The sequence below is a fragment of the Castor canadensis genome, chromosome 2 (assembly GCF_047511655.1).
Source record: "Castor canadensis chromosome 2, mCasCan1.hap1v2, whole genome shotgun sequence".
Lineage (NCBI taxonomy): Eukaryota > Metazoa > Chordata > Mammalia > Rodentia > Castoridae > Castor > Castor canadensis.
Window position 1 is genome coordinate 101,939,463 of NC_133387.1, and position 24,224 is coordinate 101,963,686.

The 24,224-nt window shown below is 42.0% G+C and overlaps 1 protein-coding gene and 1 long non-coding RNA gene across 2 annotated transcripts in view; both read left to right on the plus strand.

Moving 5' to 3' along the window:
- Positions 1-24,224, plus strand: part of LOC109676327 (uncharacterized) — a 36,013-nt gene that overhangs the window by 3,690 nt on the left and 8,099 nt on the right. The window contains exons 2-4 of the mRNA XM_074058115.1: positions 8,962-9,215; positions 21,392-21,575; positions 22,331-22,423. Of these exons, the coding sequence (XP_073914216.1) occupies positions 8,962-9,215; positions 21,392-21,575; positions 22,331-22,423 (531 nt within the window). The remainder of the gene's footprint in view (positions 1-8,961; positions 9,216-21,391; positions 21,576-22,330; positions 22,424-24,224) is intronic.
- On the plus strand, positions 9,415-13,694 carry LOC141420736 (uncharacterized). Its single transcript, XR_012445296.1, has 3 exons — positions 9,415-9,430; positions 10,400-10,451; positions 11,953-13,694. It is a non-coding gene; the product is annotated as an uncharacterized lncRNA (long non-coding RNA).

Below are 24,224 nucleotides of genomic sequence, written 5' to 3' on the forward strand. Positions count from 1 at the left end.
AAAGACAACTTTTACTGGATATTTTACATGTATTAAGCTGACACGTTTAACTTTGCAAATGTTTGTACACTAAAGTCTAGACACAGAACACAGTAAAAAGTTGGTCATTTAAGAAAACTTTACATGAGCAAATACTTAAATGAACTCTGATTTAGTGAAGGTTTCGTTTAAATATTTAAAAGCTTAAGAATATCAACAGAAAACATGAGTAATTATTTTGATAAAATCTTTCCTTACAACAGTTTCTTACAGATGTTACACAAAGCAGAATAATATTAAGATAGCCTTGTTGTTATAGACATACAGATTCAGGTTCTAGTTCAACATGACCCCTGAAAATCTTTCAGAAGACCATGAAAAAAGGCAATCTTAAACTGTTTTTCTATACACTAACTAACTTATAAAGACACATATATTAATTGACCTAATTAGGAAAAAATTGAATGTAAATTATACTTATGACAAAATGAAACAGATTAAAGTTACTGTCCATAAAATAATGCCTATATTTTAGTTAGACCTGATTCACATAAAACTTTGAAAAACTGCACTTCTTAAAAGTAGCGGCAGAAAAGTGGGGTGCAGAGACAAGGGAACAGAAGCTTGTCATTCCATTCTGTTACATCTGTAATAAGAATCATCCTAAAAATGTTCAACATTTATACACAAAAATATAAAAGGTTCTACATGAGGCATGCCATAAATATCAATTTAAGCATGCATAGATTGAAGAGTGCAAGAACATGTAAAAGATAACTAAGTGGCCACAAGTACATTGATTATTATTTTAAAATTTTTGAAGAGCAGATTGGGGTGTGTCCCATTTTGTTTTTTAGGTCCAATTTAGGGTGGCTTGATAGCTGAAGCAAGAGTCAGTTCTAGGAATGTGTTTTGAGTCAGTCTCAGTCTCTAATAAGACTTGTCACAGCTATCAGATTTTTGTCTTTAATAAATTAATCATGCAAGAGATGTACACAAAATTCACACAACTATAAAACAATTTATTCTGAGTACACTCTTAGATATTGAAGGGTTTAGATTTACTTCTAGAGAGTGTTTTTAATAATCTCTAAGAAATAGTTTACCTTGGGCTACAGTAGCTTTTTTTTTAGCCAAACCTTTAACCTGAGTTTAGAGACACTAGTCCTGGGTATAGGGCTGTCATCCCATATCCTCATCTAGACAATGGGTATGGGATTCATGAGTCTATGCTCTTAGTTTATACCAAAAATTTGTTTTTAAATTTGAATTTGTATGACAGGCTGGGAAAGGGGCAGACTGTTGTGGTAAAAAGGATTATGTCTCCATTGAAACTGGTGATATTTGGCTATCTTAGTAAGCTCAGAAAAGAAAGAAGTAAGGACCCAGATTAAAGTGTCTAGAGGATTTTGGACATGAAACAGATGGGAATGAAGCTAAAAGCCTGCAGTCTGGCTGGCTCTCTGCCTCTGCCCCCGTATCATTATAGGAAACTCTCAGTCCACCTCTTCTTCCATTTCCCTCCCATAGAGGAGTATCTAGTAGGCAGGATCACCATCTTCTAAACAGAAGATCCAGATCCTTATTTCCCATGTGGATGCATCCAGGTCACATATGTAGACATAGTGAGGGTGATAATAAAGGTTTATGAAAGGTTAGGAAATAAGTTACAAGAGACCATGTTGGACCAGGTATGAGGTGGAAGCACAGAGAGCTCTTCCTATTTCCAGGTGCTTTTAAAACCTGTGCTAACTATGGGAGGTGATTCTTGATCACAAAAAATCATTGGGTGAGGTTGGCATTGGGTGGTCTTTTCAGTAGGCTGGTGATTTAAGCTAAGTCGTGAAAAATCTGCATGTATTTTCTATGGAAAGGAAGGCTCAGAGGGAGGGAGAAAAATGTTCAACCTGAAATATAATATTAAGTCATAAGAGTGCCGGTCTCTCTCTATCTTAGCCTGCTTTGGTAATGTTGGGGCCAGCTTAGATATTTTCCTGGGATTTACTGTCTGGTATTCACCTTGAATTCCCTACTTTGGGGGCTAAAAGCAGCTTTCTGCAAGCTCAAAAATATCACAGACCTCCAGCTAGGCTCGCAAGGTTTCCTGTAACTGTGACCACATTCTGTAGAGGGACTGGGGGAAAACTGTAACCAACTTCTTTCTCTGTAACTGACTTGTCTTTCTGACCACCTGTGAACCATATACTGCAAAAACTCCCGGTTACATAACCCACCTGTGGGGTATATAACTCATTTCCTGACACTGATCCAGGCTCAGGATCAGTGATGAGAGCTTATCTCCCATTAGTCTGCTAGCATAATAAAATTCCTGCTTCCTGCAAACTTTTCTCAGTGACTTTGTTTCTCTCACCATTTCCTGTAACATTTCTGGTGCATTGGCCAGGAACAGGAGAGACCAAAGTTGGCATTTTTGCCTCCCTGGCTCTTGGGCTGTGGCCCAATTCCTGGGGATGCAACCCAGCTGAGGCACAATTGGACACTTAGTCCAAATGGCTAGGGAAGCCTCCCATGGATTCTGAGGCTTCAGGTCTGTACATAGCAATGGAACCTGGGTAGAGACCTCAGGAACCAGGAAAATTTGGAGTGACACCCATCTGGAACAGGTTTGACCTGGGTCCATCTGAATAGGCCCATCAATGAGAGGATGGAAGAGGGGCATGATCACCCCCTAGATGCCCACCAGTACCCTTGAATCTGGTTTTTTGGTTTTTGTGATTATTCAAGGGGAAGCTGGGATACCTTCCAGACTAGGTGTGTTGGGTTGAATGAATGTGTGATGTGCAGCTGAGAGCATGAAAGGAGTGTGACTTTGGTCACCACATGGTGTGCACAGCCCACTTCCAGAAGCCAGAGGTGTTCTCATATGGTCTAGGGCAACCCCACTTGGTGGGCACCAGTCCAGGTCTTATATGGGCTCGCTATGGCTATGAGATGTCTGAAATATCTCCTCAAGGAGAGCAGCTAGGAACAGATGAAGCAAAAGTTGTCTGTCTTCCCTTAGTGTTGGAAATTGATGACTCTGTACCTCATTTCCATACTCCCTAATCCTCTTGTACCCTGTCTCAATATGGGTGCAAGCCAAAGTAAAAAGACTCCTTTATAATGTTTGCATGTATGCTTGACAAATTCAAGAGAGGTTACACAGGTGATTACAGTGTGGAGCTAACATCCCAGAAACTTTGGAAATTCTGTCAAATAGATAGGGTGACCTTTAGGGTTGGATGACCTTCTGAGTGATCTCTAGATTGAGAAACCATTCATATGGTCTATCAGGTAGTGACAGGAACACCAGGTCATCCTGACCAGTTCCTCTACATAGACATATGGCAGACCTTGGCAGCTCATCCTCCTTGGCTTAAGAAATGCTTTGAAGACAATTGTAAGATTATGATGGTGAGGGAAACAGATACTGGGACTATTAAAAGAAATAAAAAGAGAAAAATGGCTCCTCCCCTAATGCTCCAGAGGCTCCCCAGTATGGAGGAATGGCAACAAGTTGTCCAAGCAGCCCTTCATTGGTTTGAGGCTCATGACCCCAATGGGAGAATGATGTGCAAGCCTATGCCCAGACAGCTTTTCCAAAAGATGAACCCTGCATGGGACCCAAATGAAGCAGAAGGTCAAGACAATTTACATAGATTTAAAGAGGCTCTGAGAGAGCTAAAAGAGGCTCTGATGGCAGGTCTAAGAGAAGGGGGAAGAAATGCTGCCATAAACATGAACAAAGTCTCAGAGATCTTACAGAAGTATTATGACAACCCACCACAATTCTATGAGAGACTATGTAAAGCATGCCATCTATATTCTCCCTTCAATCCTGAGTTCCCTAAAAATCAGCAAATGATCATTGTCGCCTTCGTGGGGGAAACCCAGAGGGACATTAGAAGAAAGTTACAAAAATTAGAAGGATATGCAGGCATGAAAGCATCCCAGCTCCTGAAAGTGGCAACTAAGGTGTTTGTCAGCTGAGGCCAGGAATCTCAAAAGGAAGCAGAATGAAAAATGAAGATGAAGATAGATCTCCTGGCAGCAGCATTGAACAAACAGGGAGGGCACAGTTCCAGTTGAGGTCGAGGAAGAGGCAAAGGGAGGCCCTTAGGAAACGCCCCACAAGCATGGCCCCAGGGATCAGAGCCCCTAAAGGAGAATCAATGTGCCTTCTGTCGCTAAGAGGGACACTGGAGAAATGAGTGCCCACAACTGCAGCCCAGGCACAGAGAGACAAAAGAGTGGGCCGATGATTAGGGTCAACCAGGCTCTTCCCTCCTCGGCCCCCAAGAGCCCATGGTCCTTATGTCAATAGGGGGCCAACCTGTAGATTTCATGGTGGACACTGGCACTAACATTCAGTGATGACTCAAAGGGTGGCACCAATTTCAAAAAGACAACAGACAATTGTGGATGTTACAGGGACCCAGACCCGCCACCCATTTCTCTAGTCCTAAAAAATGTACACTGAGAGGACATCTTGTGACTCATGAGTTTCTCTATATACCAGAATGTCCAGTGGCACTGATGGTCCGAGACCTGCTAAGTAAGCTGCAGGCCCAAATCAATTTTCAGGAGAATGGACAAAGGCTTTGAGCTTTGGCTCAGGGCCCCCTAGGGTCTTAGCCCTCATCACTTCCTGGGAAGAAGAATGGAGATTACATCTAGAGGAGACTGCCTTAAAGGGGCCAGAGATGCCCTTTGAGGTCCTGGGACTATGGGTGGAAGACAATCCTCTGGGGCCAGTCATCAACATTCCTCCAGTGGTAATAGAGATAAAGCCAGGAGTCACCTCAGTAAAATTGAGACAATACCCAATCCTGATGAGGACACGAAAAGGGATGTCTCATCACCTCCAGAGACTCTTAAACTATGAAATCCTGAGACCTTGTCAATCTGCCTGGAACACTCTCTTGCTGTCAGTTCAGAAGCCAGGAAACAATGATTACAGCCCAGTGCAAGATCTCTGGGCAGTCACTCAAGCAGCCGTGACTCTGCACCTGGTGGTTCCAAACTCTACACTTTGCTGACCCTGATACCAGCAGAAGCAGCCTGTTTCTCATGTTTGCACTTAAAAAGATGCATTCATCTGCATCCAGTTGGCACCTGTGAGCAAATCCATCTTTGCTTTCCAATTTGAGGACCCCCGGTCATGGGGACAACAGCAGTTAACCTGGAATTGTCTCCCACAGGGCTTTAAAAACTGCTCAACCATCTTTGGAACTGCCCTGGCATCAGATTTGCGGGCATACCCAGCAGAAGAAGCTGGCTGCGCTCTCTTACAATATGTGGGTGACCTTCTCCTCGCAGCAGCTAACCACCAAGACTGTCTTAAAGGGACAGAGCTCTTAGTCTCTTTTGGGAAGCTGGATACAAAGTATCCCGAGGCTCAGATCTGCCAAGACCAAGTCAAATATTTGGAGTTCCACATCTCCCAAGGCCATCAGAACCTTGGTGCAGAAAGAAAACAAGCTTTCTGCTCAGTCCCAATTCTGACTACAAGACAGATCCGTGAGTTCTTGAGAGTGGCTGGGTTCTGCTGGATTTAGATACCTAATTTCTCATTGCTAGCAAAGCCTTTATATGAAGCCACAAAGGGGAGTGAACAGGAGCCCCTAATCTGGGAGTCTAAACAACAACAGGCTTTTTGTGCCATCAAGGAGGCAAAAGTCAGTGCCCCTGCTCTGGGACACCCAGATGTGAGAAAGCCTTTCTTCCTCTACATGCATGAGAAAAGCAGCATGACAACTGGAATTCTGAACCAACACCTGAGCTCATAACATCAGCTGGTGGCTTATCTCTCCAAGCAATTTGATTCAGTGGCAAAGGGATTGCCTCCCTGCCTGTGCCACAGCCTTGCTGGTATCAGAGGCAGAAAGCTAACACTGGGAGGGAAGATAACTGTCATGGTCCCACATTCTGTTGTGACCCAAACACTAGAAACTCATTTGAGTAAACTCTGTCAGGAGACACATCTGACTTGGAAACAGATCTTGTCATTAGCTTTACTTAGGATCAGGTATGGCCCTACCAAACACACTGGGTTCTTGCCCTATGACATCCTCTACAGAAGGCCACCCCCACTAGTAAAAGGCTTTCTCTTATAGTTTTCTTTTTCTCTTCTGCTCACAGGATGTGGTAATTGTTTTTGGTTGCTTCTACTCTAGATTCCTTTTGCAAAGCTAAATCCCTTGTCATGGTTCTCTACAAGAGGAAGATTTAAAACAATATTAGGGGCCATATTAATTATGGTGATGGGCTGCTTTATACTCCCATGCTTGCTGCCACTTGACATGCAGTCCATATTGACCCTGATAGAAGTCATAGTGGAACGGGAAACGGTCACACAATTACATCTATTGCAAGGCTACCAAGGAGTAAATCTCATCCCTGAGGATGAAAGAGATGATGCATTTTGATGAAATATCAAAGCATCAAATTGGGGAATGTTGGGGCCAGGTTGGCTATTTTCCTGGGATTTACTGTGTCTCATATTTTTACCTTGAATTCCCTACTCGGGGGGCTACAAGCACCTTTCTGCAAGCTCAAAAGTATCACAGACCTCCAGCTAGGTTCTGCAAGGTTTCTTGTAACTGTGACCACATTTTGTAGGCGGATTGGGGAACTCTGTAATCAATTTGTTTCTCTGTAACTGACTTGTCTTTCTAACTACCTGTGAACCATATACTGCAAAATCCCCCTGGTTACATAACCCACCTGCGGGGTATATAACTCATCTCCTGACACTGATCGGGGCTCAGGGCTTTGAGAACTTATCTCCCCTGAGTCAGCTAGCATAATAAAATTCCTGCTTCCTGCAAAGTGGTCTCAGTGACTTTGTTTCCCTCACCATTTCCTGCAACAGTACCATTAGGTGAACAATGCAGGTCCCAGCCAAATATTGGCACTTTCATCAGATTCAATCTAACACAACTGATAAGGTAACCCAAAGAAAGATCAAAGCTGTGAAAGGAACCAAAGATAAGTAAAGCCCTTCCCCTTAGCTGGGGTCCCTGCATCCAGCTATCTTGTTAGAAACTGTGGATGGCCTTCGTCCATAGCTGTGCTGACATGATATATTGTAACCCTGAACAGCTAACTGCCAAGTCTGCTTCTGCACTCCCTGCTTGCTTGCTGCTGCTTTTCTCAGTATAAAAACCTCAACCACCCTGAGCTCGAGGCCTGCACCATTTTGGAGATACTCAGGTGCTGGCCCACTAGTGTAAGAAACCTTCCTTTCCTCCAGCCACCTGGGTTTGAGTCTTATTCTCCCTATCAAACTTTCTGTACCATTCCTGCAACACAACCAATAGCAGCTACCATTATTAAATGCCATATTGATCCTAACACCTGTAAGGAGTAGTGACTACCATTAAAGTCCATTTTATTCAAACTGGTTTTGCATGAAACCACGAGGGAAACAAAGTCACCAAGTCCATTTTTACAGGAAGCAGAGAGTTTATTATGCTAGCAGACTCAGGGGAGATAATTTCTCAAAGCCCTGAGCCCTGATCTGTGTCAGGGGCTTAGTTAAATACTTACAGTTTGTCCTCCACCCTCCTAAAGAATGTGGTCACAGTTACAGGAAACATTGCAGAGCTAGCTGAAGGCTTGCAACTTTGCAGAGCTAGCAGAAAGCTGCTAATAGACTCAGAGTGAGGACACCAAGGTGAATACCAGACACAGTAAATCCCAGGAAAATAGCCAAGCTGGCCCCAACACTGGTACTGAGGCTCACCTGTAAACAGACTGTAAGACAAGAATCTGACTCCAGAGCCCATGTGTTGTTTTCTGCAGTGAGTCCTAAAATAAGATATCCAGTGTTGCTAGTTTTCTCTCTAACAGTCATAATTACTGGATACCATTTGTTGGACCCAGCTTTGCCATTTTCCTGGGATTTACTGTATGTCCGGAATTTTGGTTTTCCCCACTCTGAGTCTGCAAGCAGCTTTCTGCTAGCTCTGCAATATTGCAAGCCTCCAGTTTGCCCTGCAATGTTTCCTGTAACTGTAACCATATTCCATAGGAGAGTGGGGAACAAACTCTGTAACCGACTTGTTTTCCTGTAACTGACCCATATACTGCAAAAAAAAAAAAAAAAAAAAAAAAACCACCCTGGTTACAAAACTCTTCTGGAGAGTATTTAATCAAGTCCCTGACACAGATCAGGGCTCAGCGCTTTGAGAAATTATCTACCCTGAGTCTACTAGCATAATAAAATCCCTGTTTCCTGCAAAGTGGTCTCAGTGACTTTGTTTCCCTTGCCATTTCCCGTAGCACAATTACATTGGCACTGCTCTGGCTGAACCATTACAGACCCTGAGATATCCTCATGAATTTCCATTGCAACTTAAAATTTTCCTTTCCCAGAGGCCAGGCTCTCCCCTAGTACCTTGCCTTTTTCTCCCTTGTTTTAAGATTGGTTGCAGACAGCGATTTAATCTCTGGGATCCAAGGCCGTCGTGGATGGGGCGGCACATTTTTCTTCTCTTCAAGATGCCATTGTCTCTCCTAGCAGGAGCTCTTTGAGGTTGAAACTTCAAGTTGTGCACCAAGGAACTTCCCTGAGTGAAATCCGATGCCAGTAACTCTGGGGACCTCGGGGACAACATAGGGATGAGCTGGGGGGCACAAGAGAGTACATCAGTGGGGTCTCTAGAACTTTTTGCCAGCGCTGGCCTCCAACCATAATCCTCATCTCACTCTATGGAGTCGGTAGGATAACAGGGTTGAGCCAACAGGCTGGCGCAATGCACTTAAACTATAAGTTTTAAACTATTTATCCCTGCTGAATTATTGACAGCAGGATTTAATAAAGAAGCAGGATTACACATGTCTATCACTAAGGTATGGACCATTCCTAAAGCATTTCTTCCTGGTCTGTTTGGAGTAACACCACTTGGCAAATGAAGTTTCCCTGCTTTGTGAGACCTGCGCAGAGGCTTGTGGGTAATGTAGTCTCACCCTGTCCAGTCACCAGCATTATCAGGAAGGCAGCTCTTCCGGTTATCTTCTGCGCAGGCGCTTCCCCGCCCCTGCCAGTTTCCCCCAGGAGTTTCCTGGGGCTGCTGCTTTGCAGACGCCAAAGCGCGGACTTTGAATTCCTTTACAGAATCCCTGAAGTTCTCTGTGCGAGGGTGATAGAGAAAGCGGCCGCGGGGATCCTAGGGAACAGGACCTGCGACCCTGACGAGGTGTTGGCAGAACCGCAGGTGGTCGTCCCGCAGGTCAGTGACCCAGGTGGCCGGGGGAGCCGAGCCGGGCTGGAAGAGAAAGTCGCAGCGGCCATGTGTGTCACTGCTCGGCCGCGCGTCTGTAGTGTGACTGCGGCCAGGAAGGCGCACCTTGGAGCAGAGCCTTTGCTCACTTGGTCCTGTCACATCTAGTGGCGTCCTCGTGGCCAGGCCGCGTCAGTGGCACAGCGCGGATCGTTGTCTTACGGGTAAGTGGAGGCGCCTCCTTGGAACCATCATGGGGACAGTGTCCTCATGTTCCAAGTACATTTGTTATGAATGAGCATCGGCAAAAATGCTGAGTTGCAGCATGCATGTCTCCATGAAAAGAGGAGGGATTACAGTGGGAATGCGCGTCTGGAGTCCCGAGGGCAGTACTTAGTTCCTCCTGTAGCCCAGGTGATTTTATTTCTTCTTTTTTTTTTTTTTTGGCAGTACTGGGGTTTGGCCGCTGGGCCTTCGCAAGCACTGCAGACGTGAGATACACCCCCAACCCTTTTTGCTTTTGGTGAATTTTTCAGATTGGGTCTTTTTTTTTTATTTTTTACCATAACCTTTTGTTTAGTCATAGTGGGATTTGAACTCAGGGCCTTGAAGGAAGCAGCTTTAGCACTTGAGCCATGCCCCAGCCCTCAAATAGTGCTAGTTTTTGCCTGGGAAAGGCTCCAGACCTGATCTTCCTCCCACCTCACCTTCTTGTGTAGCTGGGATTGAAGACATGGGCCACCATATTCAACCAATCCCCAGTGTATTTCTTTCATTCTTTTTTTTTTTGGAATAGTACACTTTTTTAAAGTTTTCATTGTTGTGCTGGGAGCCCCAGGTGCATTTTTACCGAAGACATAATGTTTCTTTAAGGTATTTTCTCTCTCTCTCTCTTTTTTTTAATGGGACTGGAGTTTGAACTCAAGGCTCTGTGCTTGCAGTAAATCACCTTCAAGAAGGAGGGGATCCACATCTAACATGGCTTCCTTTTGTTCACAGTAACAGGTACATCTTATTGGGGTCTTTGTTGCCTTTTCTTGTATAATGGACTAATCTCCTACAGAGAGTTGGTTTTGTTTGTTAGTTTGGTTTGGGTTTTTCTTGTCAGTATTTGTAGCTAACTTGTAGAGTTTTGAGCAGGAGAATCAGAACCAAACAATGCCTGTTGACTAATGAGTCTGCTTTTCTCTCAGCTATGCCTCCACAATGTGCTTCTAAGAGAAATAAAAAATGAACCAATTTCTGGTGAGTTGCTTGCTTATTCTTCATTTTGTTTTACATAGTATTTTATGAGCTTTGTGAAGTCTGTAAATACAAATGGAGTTGTAGAAATAAGTAGAAAAGCCTCAAGGTGATGCACATAAATAAGACAGAGTTGGCATGTAGACATAGGCAGGGTTTTCCTTTTTTTTTTTGAAGTACTGGAGTTTGAACTCAGGGCTGTACACTACTACTTGCTAGGCAGACACTCTACCACTTGAACCACTTCATCCAGCCATAGGCAGGTGTTAAGATGCTAAAAACATCTGTGTTGAGATTTGTCTCTGGACTTTTTTTGGTAGCGAGGATAGTATTGAGGTTTGAATATCTTTTGCTTATTAGACATACACTCTTAACACTTGAGTCATGCCTCCAGCCCTTTTTCCTTTAGTTATATTTCAGGAAAAGGGTCTTGTGTTTTTGCCTGGGGCACCATAATCCTCCTACCTCCATCTGTTGCTGAGATTATGTGTGTCGTGCATCACACCCAGCTTGGTTTTTGAGATAAGATCTTGCTAACTTTTTTGCTCCTGCTTGCTTTGAACCACAATCTTCCTATCTCTGACTCCAGAGTACCTAGGGTTAAAAGTGTGTGCCATCATGCCTGGACGTATCTCTGGTCTTTCTGATGCCATGACAAGAGGAAGACACATTTGATACACAATTTGATTGCTACTTGACAAGAGAGCATGCTAACTTCTCATGGGACATAAAAACTTCACCAAAGGCTAAAACATCTTGTTTCATAGATGGTGTAGTGACTTTTTCACAACCAACCTGGAAATAGAATTTCTAATGTCCTTCAGTTGAAATGGTTGTGTGGTGCTAATGCAATACTCTCTTAATAAATTTTTCTGGAGTTGCTAAAATAGTGTGGTCCCAGGTAGCTTTTGGAAGGCCATATTTGGTTCATGAATAAAATCTAGAATATCTGGAGGATTAAGTTCACCACATGTTGTTCATTGACTCTGTAACTGTATGTCAGCCCTCATTTACATGTGCACACTGTTCTTAGTCAAATTTCCTGGCAGGTCTTCTCACTGTTCATTTGTCCTTTAGCCCACTCAGCATTGTCTTAGTTCAGCTGTTCAGAAGAACATTAGTAACTTAAATGTAGTCTACATCTATCACCATTTACCATATTTGAAGCTACTTCTTGTGATGTGCTTGACATTCTTGTTAGTCACTGTCACAGCCTTTCTCACAGTGTCTTCTCTGTTGCCCTGAATTATTCTGCTTTTTCTGCCCCTTAGCATAACTCAACCAAGTGCTCCATCATTGGCCCCATCCTCCTCACTCTGTGGTTCTGTATGGCTCTAGCTGTCTGTGGTTCACACTTCCTTACATACAGCCATCCTGCCAGTGATCCAACCCTCAAAAGCGGGATTTTTCCTGGACTGGTCCCTGTTTGTCAGGTCTAATGTCATTTGGTGTCAACTTGTGTAACTTGTTCATTATTTTCTTTTGTCCTACTGTTTGCGTGCAGTGCATGTAGGGAGAGGATCTGATCATGCTCATAAAGAAACATGGTAACTGCAGATGTCATTCCTGGAAAACCTGAAGAGTGTGTTTGTCCAGAACAGTGCCTCTAAACAGAACACGTGGTGACATCCTCAGGAGTCCCCTAGAAGATAGCATTCAGTTGTTAGCGGGATACATTTGAGAAACCCTCAGTGTAAAAATAAAACCAGAAGCAAAAATTATCATTATTTCTAACTTGTTTATATAAATTTGTCAGTGACTGTATTGTATTTTTAATTAATATACAGTTTTCTGTAATTCTAAAGGATCTGCATGTTTACAAACTCCTTTAAAAACTGCATTTAGTTTCTTTGCTATTTTAGGTAACTATTTAAGAATGAATAACAAAAAATGGATGTTTGCATCAGCTATGGCTATGTTTATGGGCTATAGCTGTAATTTATAGCGGTCGAGAATAAAAAGTGATAACTTCATTAGCTGATCATTTTAAATTCACAATTGTATTTTGAGACAGAACATAATTATGAAATGTGCTTTACCATTCACTTATTTTGAGTATAAGTTACTTCTAAGCCTCCAAATTCCATGTTTCAATCTAAGGTACTTTATATGGACTACAGTGAGATTTAAAGTGTTCCAACTAGAAATCTTACTGGCTTAAATAGAACTTCTCATTACCTGTCACAGTTTTGAGGTCAGGGAACTAGGCACAGCAGTATGGCTTGTGTTGTATATGTCATGGTGTTTCATTGTGTCTCTAGTCTGCTTCAGGGCAGTGTGGTCAGCTTCAAGATGTCTCTGGTCCCATCTGGAAGGTCAGTAGTGGCATGAAGTTTACCATCTGGCCATAAATGACTTACATTTTGCCAAAGTTCAAAATACACTTGGCCTCTCTCAGTTCCTCCAGAGATCTTTTCCTTCCTGTTTTGACACTGGTATGAAGGTCAATTACATCAGGTTCTGGTTTTTAACTGGGGCCTAACAGTTGCATCAGTTTCTTGTCTGGGGTCAAGATCAAAGAATTGATCTGAGAGACAAGGAGTGTGTAGCAAAGCTTATTGAAAGTGGAACATGAAAGAAACGCTATCAAGGGAGAAACCAGGGCTTCAGCCTTGCAGCTCAAGAGTACAGTTGCCTGGAGTCTCTCTGGTTTTATGTAGATTGAGCCATGCTGGTGGGAAAAACCAGGGTATTTCTGCAAGTGTCCTTATGTCAATTTGAAGACAACCAGATGTTATATAATTGATTTTTGATTGTGCATGTTCCTTCTAATGATTCACTCTGTTAAAATTGTATTCATTACATGCAAGTAATATTCATGAATCCTTAGTAGGGAAAAACACCTAAAGGCTTACTACAGGTAGCAGGTGGGCTAACTGCACATGCCTTCAGAAGTGGTTGGCATTGGTTATCACCCTACTTTTCAGGATGTGGGGCTCATTAGCACTGCAGTGTTAACTGTGAAAGGGCCCTTTTGGGGACCAGGGAGGTTTGGATCTCATCTCTCCTGCAGGTATATTAACCCTGTATGCCCTAGACCCCTACATGAAGGTGGCCTGTTATCTCCCTGTCCACAAACACTCAGCACACAGCGAGGAGAATGGCATGAACATGGGGGGCCTGGGGATGTGGGAGGCACCCTGCCCACACTGATCTGAGTGTTTATTCCCATCAAGCACTTGTGCCAGTTTTTTATTATAGTCTAGTCCTACTCCCTGGGAAAGACCTCATGCCTCTTCACTCTGCTCTGTAGGCTCTTGCTGTTCTCTGAGTTGATGTTATTTTTCTTAGGAAATGCCTCAGTTTGCAGTGATGAACTTTTTCCACCTATGGCTTGGTTACATAAGTTGAGTATCTAATGGCCCCTTTTTATTTGATGTGTGTTTTTGTGTCTGTGTGTGTGTGTATTGACCTCAGGGGCTGGTGAATGCTAAGCATACATGCTACCACTGAGCTACACTCCTGGTTGTCCCTACTGTTCATTTTTTCTGCCTCTCTTCCCTGGACACAGGCAATGACACAGTGGAGTCATTTTTCTTTAAGGGGTATGCTTCCTGTGTACCAAAATCCAGTAGACAGAAGCTATACTCCCTCCCCCCGCCCCACAGTCTTTGTGACAGGTCCTTTTTCTCTGGTCTCCCCTTTTCTAAGGCAATCTTGGAAAGCTGAACAGTCTTTATTTCGTCTCTCTCCTCTCACCTTTTCTCAGAAGCAGACAGACGAGGCCTGGTAGTCCTTTCCACCTTCTTCACAGCAGTCTCCTTAGGCAGACCCTGAGATGGTGAGCCTCCCTCTTAGGGTTCCATGCTGTGAGAGGTGTAGTTTTGCTGCCTATTCTCCAGTCTATGATCCATAAGACTTTCTCCAGGTATTAGTGACACATTTATCCTCACTAAGGGTCCTGACTCACTTTCAGCCTGCATTAGGAGTCCAGCAGACTGCACCTCTGCTTTGTTTCCAGCAGTGTTGCACAGTGTAGCTTTTTATTCCCACAGCACTCCTGGTTTACAGATTTTGGTTATCCCATCTGTGTAAAACCTCTGCTCAGCTAGATGCCCATGCAATCCTGGCTACTCAGAAGGCAGAGATCAGGAGGATCAAGATTCAAAACCAGTCCCTGGTAAATAATTACTGAGACCCTACCTTGAAAACAGTAGATTACCAAAACCTTGAAAACAATAGATTACCAAAAAAGTGCTGATAGAGTGGCTCAATGTGGTAGTAAGAGTGTCTGCCTAGCAAGCATGAGGCTCTGAGTTCAATCCCTAGTGCCATACACATGCACACACGCACACACACACACACACACACACACACACACACACACAAATAATCAGCTCAAATTGTGGTGACTAGAATCACTCATTGTCTTTGCTCCATGATTTAGGGAGACTGGTGCCTGGCTCATCTCAGGCACAGATGAAGTGAAGTAAGAACTGGGGAGGATCATCTGAAAACCCAATAGATGCTGGCATTTGAGGAGACTCACTGTTGTCTGGAACTGGTGCTCTTGGGGCTTGTTGGGGCTGTTTACCAGCACACCTACTTCCATGTGGTTCTGCACCAAGGAGGTCGTAGGGTAGTTGGAGACTGGCTTACCCCAAAATTAGCGTTCCAGGAGACATTAGTGAAGCTGCATGACTTCTTGCAGCCTTACCTCTGACGTCCCCAAATGCCACATTTGCCATGTTCCATTGGCAAACCAAGCCACTGATCCTGGGCAATGTTAAAGGCTCATGTTTCCAACACAGAGAGAAGAATTGGAGAGGACTTGTGGTCCATATAATGTTACAGAAAGTCATTGGTAACAATGTATACATTTGTCACAAATACATTGTCATTTTCCTTGTGAATACTTCTTTGACTCACATATTATTTCAAAGTATAGCATTTGATTTGCAAATATTGAGCCTTTCTGGATATTGTTTTTTCTGGAGCAGTTGGGTTGGAACTCAGGGCCTCATGCTTGCCAGGCAGGTGCTCTACCACTTGAGCAACTCCACCAGCCTTGTTTAGTTTTGGTGTTAGGGTAATGCTGTCATTAGGAAATAAATTAAGAAGTATTGATTATGCTTCTATTCTCTAGAAGAGATTGTAGGGAATTGAGAGAATTTGTTCTGTAATGCATGGTTGAATTTACCAGTGAACTCTTCTGGACCTTGTACTTTCTGTTTTTGAAAGGTTATTCATTGTGTTTTGATTTCCTTCTTTTTTGTGTGCTGGTAGGGTTTGATCTCAGGGCCTTGTTCTTGCCAGGCAGGAGTTCTATACCTTGAGCCACCCTCCTTGCCTCAATTCCTTTAATAGAAATGTGTTCACATTGTGTGTTTTTAACTTGCGAATTTGGATAAATTGTGTCTTTTATGAAATTATTACATTTTGCAGTCTATTGAATGTGTGAATATAGATTTGTTCACAGTATTCTCGGGTTACTCTTTTACTGTTCACAGAATATGTAGTGACATCCCTTTTTCATTTCTGTCATTAGTACTTTGTGCCCTTTCTCTTTTATTTTCTTATAACGTGACCATATGCTTAAGGATTTTATCAATTTTTTTTTTTTTGCCACTTCAACCATGCCCCAAAGCCATTTTTGCTGTAGGTATTTTTCACATAGGATCTCATGGTTTTTGCTGGGCTGGCCTGAGATTGTGGTCCTCCTTCCTATAGCCTTGCAAGTAGCAACCACCCCCAGCTTGACCTCAAACTGTGGTTCTGTCCAACTCTGTCTCCTGAGTAGCTGGGTATGAGGCACAGTAACTGGGATTTTATTGATGGTTTTTCTTTTTTCAGGTAGTATTTTTTCTTCTTTTTCTTTATTGTCGTTTTGGGTGGGGGTACATTGTGGCATTTATAAAAGTTCTTACAATATATCAAATATATCATACTTGAATTCACCAGCCTTCATCATTTCTCCTTTAACCCTTCTTCCCCTATTCCTTGAACAGTTTCAACAGGTCTCATTTTTCCATTTACATACATATGTACATTTGCACCATATTTACCCTCCCATGTCCTTTCCACATCTCCTCCCCCTCCCACTGGTACCAACATCCCCAGGCAGGACCTGTTCTCCCCTCCAGTTCTCTGATTTTGTAAATGAAAAAGTCATTTTTGTTTTAGATATGTACCCAGGAAGTCCTAGTGACATTTACATGTATATATTTATTATAACCCAAATTGTTTCATGTTCTTCATCTCCCTTCCTCCCTCCCTTCCTTCCTCTCTCCCTTCCTCCCTTCTTTCCATCCTTTTCTTTCCTAACTCCCTCCTCCTTTTCTTACTCCCTCCCTTCCCTCCTTCTTTTTCTTCCCTCCCTCCCTCCCTCTTTCCCTTCTTTCTTTCTTCCTTCTGTGGTATGGGGTCTAAAACTCAGGGTCTTCACCTTGAGTCACTTCAGCAGCCCTATTTTTTTTTCATTTTTCTTTTATTATTCATATGTGCATACGAGGCTTGGTTCATTTCTCCCCCCTGCCCCCACCCCCTCCCTTACCACCCACTCCCCCCCTCCCTCTCCCCCCCTCAATACCCAGCAGAAACTATTTTGCCCTTATTTCTAATTTTGTTGTAGAGAGAGTATAAGCAATAATAGGAAGGAACAAGGGGTTTTGCTGGTTGAGATAAGGATAGCTATACAGGGCATTGACTCACATTGATTTTCTGTGCGTGGGTGTTACCTTCTAGGTTAATTCTTTTTGATCTAACCTTTTCTCTAGTACCTGTTCCCCTTTTCCTATTGGCCTCAGTTGCTTTAAGGTATCTGCTTTAGTGTCTCTGCGTTAAGGGCAACAAATGCTAGCTAGTTTTTTAGGTGTCTTACGTATCCTCACCCCTCCCTTGTGTGCGCTCGCTTTTATCATGCAGCAGCCCTATTTTTGTGAAGGGTTTTTCGATATAGGGTCTTGGGAACCATTTGCCCAGACTGGCTTTGAACCGCAGTCCTCCTGATCTCTGCCTCCTGAGTAGCTAGGATTATGGGAGTGAGCCACTGATGCCCGGCCTTTATTTATTTATTTATTTATTTTTATTGATGTTTTTAAGGAACCCTTGTTTTCCACTGCTTTCTTTGTTGAGTTTCTGTTTAAATATCACTGATTCTAGTTGTAGTTCTTCTTGTTTTTCTCGTTTTGCTGGTGTTAATTTTTACTTTTCCCTCATACTTTTCTAAGGTAGGAACATGGGTTATAGGTTCTAAATGCTTGTTTTTGTCTGTTACACACATTGCTGCCACCAATTGTTTTCTAAGCACTGTTTTTGCTGCATCCTACAGATTTTCATAAAATGTGCTTTCATTTTCAAATAGTTCAAATTTAAAAATTCTCTTGAGAGTTCTTTATTTACTATCTGTAAGTATGTTGTTTAATCTCCATCTATTGGGAGCTTTTCAGTTATCTTTTTGTTATTTATACAAATGTCTGAAAGCAGATATTGTGTCTTTTCTACTCTTTCAAATCATAACAAAAATGTGCTTATTATGACTGAGAAGATGGCCTATGTTGGTGGTTGTCCATGTGCACTTGGGAAGAATGTGTAATCTGTTGCTGGAAGCAGTGATCTATTGGTACAATCACATGCACTGAAACTCAACTGTTGTTGAATTGAACTGTGTTATTACTGATTATGTACCTGGTGGGTCTGTCCATTTTTTGAGAGTGGATTGTTGAAGTCTCCAGTTGTGCTTGTGGGTTCATCTTTCTCTTGCACTTCTAATAATTTTGTTCTCCCTTAGTTTCAGAATCTGTTGTTAGATGCATGTTCACAATTATTACATGTTGCAGAACTGATCACTGCATTATTACCTAATGCTTCTTTCTTGGTCACTTTGAAGGCACATGCTCTACAACTCAGCTATGTCCCTAGCCCCTGATTTCTTTTGATTAGTGTTAGCATGATATATTTTCTCTATTTATGTTTTTAAATTAACACTTAGTTAGTGTTGATTAATTTCACAAAGGTGTTTCTTTGTGACATTTCCATACAAATATGTGCATGTAGTGTACCCTGTTCACATTCACCCTATCTCCATTCATTTATTTTTTATTCACATGTGTTTATATTTAATTATTTATTTTTTGGTGGCACTGTGGTTTGAACTCAGGGCCTCATGCTTGCTAGGCAGGTGCTCTATCACTCAAGCCACTCTGCCAGCCATCTTTTGTGTTGAATATTTTCAAAACAGTGCCTCCAGAACTATTTGGCCAGGTTGCCCTTGAAACTTGATCCTCCTGATCTCTGCCTCTTGAGTAGCTAGGATTACAGGTGTGAGCCAGCATATGTGTTGTATTTGAATGAACTTCTTGTAGCCAATACACAGTTGGAGTTTGTTTTGCCCACCTGTCCTTGCATGCTGTCTATAGTCTATCCATTAGCTTCCTTAGTGCCTTAATCTGAGTTTTAAAAAAAGTTTGCTTTGTGATAATGCCATGTCTGGTTCTGATGCATCCTCTGCCACTTCACATTGTGTTTTTTTCTTTTTTAATATGCCTTGAAATATTTCCTTCATAGCCAAACATGACACAGCAAATAAAAGGAATATTGCAAATAATACATTTAGTAGTATGGTAAGGTATAGGGGAGAGCAACTGTTTTATGCTATTAAGGCTACTACAATAGAATGACACAGACTGGCTGCAGTGTGCTCTGTCTCCTCTACTCCCTTTTGGATCCAGGAAGAGTTGTATTTTCAGTTTCTTCAGTGCTGTATTTGATTTTTGGATGGAGTGACAGTTTCCTGTGTTTATCAGCTTTCTATCATTATGACAAAATACCTGAGATAATCAACATAAAAAGAGGAAGGATTTATATTGTCTGTTGGGTTTGGAGTTTTCAGTGTGTCATCACTTGGCCCCATTGCCTTTGGGCCTGTGCAAGGACCAAAAGTACATCATGGCAGAGGAATCGGCTTACCTCATAACCAGGAAGGGAAAGAGAGACAAGAATTGGCTAAGTCTCAATATCCACTTGAGGGCACACCTTCCATGACTTTTTAAAGATTCCACCACCTGCCTGTCCCACCATGGACTGGGTCCTAGCCTTTCACACATGACCCTGTATGGCATTCCATATCCTAACTAAAGCTGAACAGATACCAGGATGGTACTAGTATTTTCACTTATTTATATTTTTTTAGGCCAGATCCCTTCTTACCTCAGACTGGCCTACATGCTCTGGGTGGCTCAGACTGGTCTCAAACTCTTGATCCTCCAGCCTTTACCTCCTCAGTGCTTGGATTACAGATGTATACCACCATGCCTTGTCCAGGGTCAAAGTTTAAAAGGAACTTCCTCAATGTCTGTGTGAACCATTGAAGGAATTTATCTCCATAGATTATGAATATACTTAATTATGTTAGTGGAGCTCCTTTTTCCTTTTTTGTTTCTGAGACAGGGTGTCACTATGTAGGCCAGGCTGGCCTGGAAGTCATGATCCTCCCGCCTCAGCCCCCTGAGTCTTGGGATTACAAGCATGCACCACCATGAAGCCTCAGAGTTCCTAACATTGATATTTTCTTTAAATCTCAGAAAGTTCTTTCTTGGTTTTGTAGTCTATTTCTTGTCCTCCATCAGGAAATACTAGTTTCCTTATATTCTTTTCTTGTTACTTTCCTTCTCTGTGGCAGCACAAAAATTCTGTTACTTAGCAAATTATGTTATCTTCAGCTTACATCTCTCTCCTGAACTCTGGAATCATGTATGTAATTGGTAGTTGGCCATCCCATAAATGTGGTGTCAGACATTCCAAATGTGATATGTTCAAGTCTGTGTCATTTTGTGGAATTCTTTTTTTTTTTTTTGATGGTTCTGGGGTTTGAGCTCAGGGTGTACTGCTTCCTGGGCAGGTGCTCTACCATTTTGGTACGCAACCAGCCCTTTTTTTTACATTCTTTTCTTTTCTTTCTTTCTTTTTTTTTGGTTGTTCTCCTTTTCTTGTGTGTGTGTCTGTTGGATATTTTGGAGACAGTGTCCCATGAACTCTTTGCCTGTGGTGGCTTCAAACCCCAGAGTAATTAGTACTCTGTCTGCATTAGTCAGCAGTACCAGGCTTACTGTAGTATTCTTCCATTTTCCACATTTCACATTATGGCACCAGTATTTAAGTATCAGCAATCATGCAGATCATCTGGAAGTAAAATATCTTTTTATTTTCAATCAACAAATTCTTACCCAATTCTGTTCCTGCCCTTCTTTCCTTTTTTCTCCTTAAAGGTTTCCTCCATGTTCTGCAGTTTTAATTCTCTGTGATCTGATGTCTCACTCTGGTTTCTAACCCTTTAATTCTCCCTTAAGCCATTACAATTCTTCTCCCGGGGATGACTGTTGGGATGTAGATCTGTTCTCACCTGACTTCTCATTTTACACTTGTAGATTGGGAAATGGCAGAGATGCCTGGAGTGAATACAGCAGTCTTTTGGAGCTGGGAAGCACATATTGTGATGCCTGTGTGCATATTTTTAGTTTATTAGTCACTCAAAAATAGTCTTTGGCTTCTCAGTGAACTGCAGACTCATCATGCAAAACAGATATGTATGTTCTCCTTCCTTGCTTCATTTACATTGAAGCTGTAAATCAGTTCCTCTAACAGATTATGTGTATTTGTTCATATTTAATGGATTTTTCATGCAAGATTATAAGCTCCTTGAAGGAGGAAAATTTTATCTTTTAAATACAGTGGAACTGAGTACTCCTATCTCATCCTCTTCAGTGCTGCAATTGTAGCCTTGTACCACCAGGCCTGTTTTTACTTATACTTTATTCCCTTGGTATAAGTATGTTTTTAGGTTTGTGAGGTAAACTTTGTTATAATATTTTTAATACTATTTAGTACTTAATAAATTATTACAATGGTGGTACATTCCTGTGACTTTACCATACAGAGTGCAAAATAAGTGGCTTTTTTTGGTAAAATACATATAAGAATCCTCTCATTTCCACCCCCACATACAGAAGCAGAACTTCCATATTCCAATGGCTGGTGAGCAGAGAAGAAATATGGCATTCCAGGGGTCAGTGTCATTTGAGGATGTGGCTGTGGACTTTACCTGGAAGGAATGGCGGGACCTGGACAATACACAGAGAACCCTGTACAGGGAGGTGATGCTGGAGACCTACAGCATCCTGGTGTCCTTGGGTGAGTGAAACTGCCCTGTATCCCTCAGGAGTAAGCACTGTCTTCTTAGTAAATACATGAAAACTATTTAGGTGCCCAGTTCTAGCCCATGAAGAATTCAATTATTCACCACTCTCTCATGAAAAATTCACATGTCCCCCTATATTGCACAGTTCCAAAGTTAGGGTTTTTCTTGCTTCAAAGAACCTGATTTAAAATGGGGGATTTATACCCTGATTTAAACCAATTTAGGGTATAATACACATATGTATATAAGGAAATGTCCCAGTGAAACTCCCTATATAACCTTCATAAGCAAACAAAATTTGTTTCTCAAGAATGATGGAAAGAAAGCTAAAAGAAGTCCAGGGTTTGGTATGGCATGAGGAAAGGATGAAGGGATGTGAATATGGTGGAACTGTTATGTATTCATGAAAGAAAATGGGACAATGAGACCTATTGAAACTGTTCTAAGAATAGGGGGAGGAAGAGTTTATTATAACTACTTTGTAAATGTCACAATGTACCCCAGTAAAACTGTAATATGCTAATACATGTATAAAAGAAAAAAGAGAAAGAAATTAATGCAAAATTTAAATGTAGCTCCTCAGTGAGACTCGTCCTATGTCAAGTGTTTGAAAGTGGTTGCCGTGGCTATCAGTTCCTTTGGTGGTAACACAGGTACAGAACATGTCCATCGTCGCAGAAAGGCATAGTGGGAGGAAAACACCTGACTTGATCACTTCACAAAATCCTACCTTGTTTTGCATGAATAGGGCAATGCATCACCAAACCTGAGCTGATCATCAAGCTGGAGCAAGGAGCAGAGCCATGGATGAGAAAAAAACCACCAAGCCAGAGCCCTCCAAGTGAGTCAGTGCATCCTGAGTGAGGAGGGCATTAGAGGGGAGCCCAGCAGATGTTGGCCATATTGCACTGACTTAACCTGGTTATCTTCCAGATTGCAGACCTGAGGATGGCGTGCTTGCACACATCAAACCTGTGCATTACATTATCCAAGGAGGGCTTTCTAACATATATTTTTTACCGTTATTCCAAATCTAAACCCTATTCTTAGATATTTTTCTTTGGTATTTATTTTCTCAGTCTTCTGAATTGACTCACCCTCCATTCTCATGGATTTTTTTCAAATGATATTCATTAATAAATTAACTTTTGTGGGATTGGGATTGAATTCAGGGTTTAGAGCTTCCAAAGCAGGCAGGCCCTTGCAGACCTGGTGCTCTATCACTTGAGCCACAACTCCAGTCCATTTGGCTATGGTTATTTTTGAGGTGGGGTCCTGTGATCTATTTGCCTGGGGATGGCTTTTAATCAGGATTACTGATGTCAGCCTCCCGAGGATCTAGGATTAGAGGTATGAGCCTCTGGCATCTGGCTTAAAAATTTTTTTTGAGACAGACTCCTGATGTGGACCTTGGCTGTCTTTGTAGTATGGATCTTTCTGCTTCTGCCTCCTTAGGGTTTGGATTACAGGTGTCTGCCCCCATGCCTTGTGTCTCATGGACTAGTATAGTCTTATATTTATTCATAAATTATTTATGCTTTATCACATCGTACTGAAGCTGGGTTTAAGCACTGGCAGTTTTATAGTTGTAGTGATGCAAGAAATTATCAAAATAATGTCTCGTTCATCCAATTTATAGTGTACTGAGAAAAAAACAAGAGAGTAATGTAGTTTTAGTAGTCTAATAAGAACCATGAGCAATATTTCATCAGTGTGAGAAAAGAAAACTTGACATGTCATCATTTAAAAAGGATGGTCACAGAAGACAGTCTTAGGTGGAGTTTGTTTGTTTGAATTTGCTGTGCTGGGAATTGCACCCAGGGCCTCGAGAGCGCTGGTCAACTACTGTACCACTGGTCTACATTTGTAGTGTATTATGAAGTGGTCATCTTGACATAGCTTGAGTTTTAGTTCCTGTTTTCAAAATTTCACACATAATAGGTGAATATTGAAGATCTACATTTGAGAGTCTATATCACTCTTGGAACCACAAATTCAGAAATTGGTAGCTTGAAGCTGTTATTTAAACTTACAGAGCAGTTCACGTAGGGAGTGGATAAGAACATGAGAAAACTCCAGACTTACCCTTGTGAACCAAGATGTCAGACACCATGAAAATGGAGGATCCAGCATATGGGTCTGCATTTGTGAAAAAGCCAGGACATTCTTGGTCCCAAGCTCACATGAACAGAGAGTTTCATGTTGAGGAGCTCACACCTCTGTTTGGGAAGTGGAGTTTGACATCGGTATTTCCATCTTCTCTTAGTGGATATCATTATAAACAAGAAAGAGGAGGAGAAATGTCCAGAAAACTCCATTTTTCTATGAAAGTAGGAGAAAGCTGACAGTCCAGTGCATAAGATAACACAATTCAGGAGAAGCTGATTGTCAAGTATGGATGCATGTAGCAGGAACTGATGGGACATATTGGGGTTTTTGATCTTAAAAAGGAGCCTGAAAAGCACTGTATAAAGATGATGGGCTTCATAGGTGGGTGTCCAGGGTGGTGGGAGGAAGAAGAAACTTGTATTTCTGAGAAACAGAGTTAGTGAGGTTAAATTAGAACTTTGTAGGAAGCTCTTTTCATCTAGAATGGGAAAGAACACATTTTACACTTGAAAAACTCCCTAGATACACATAAT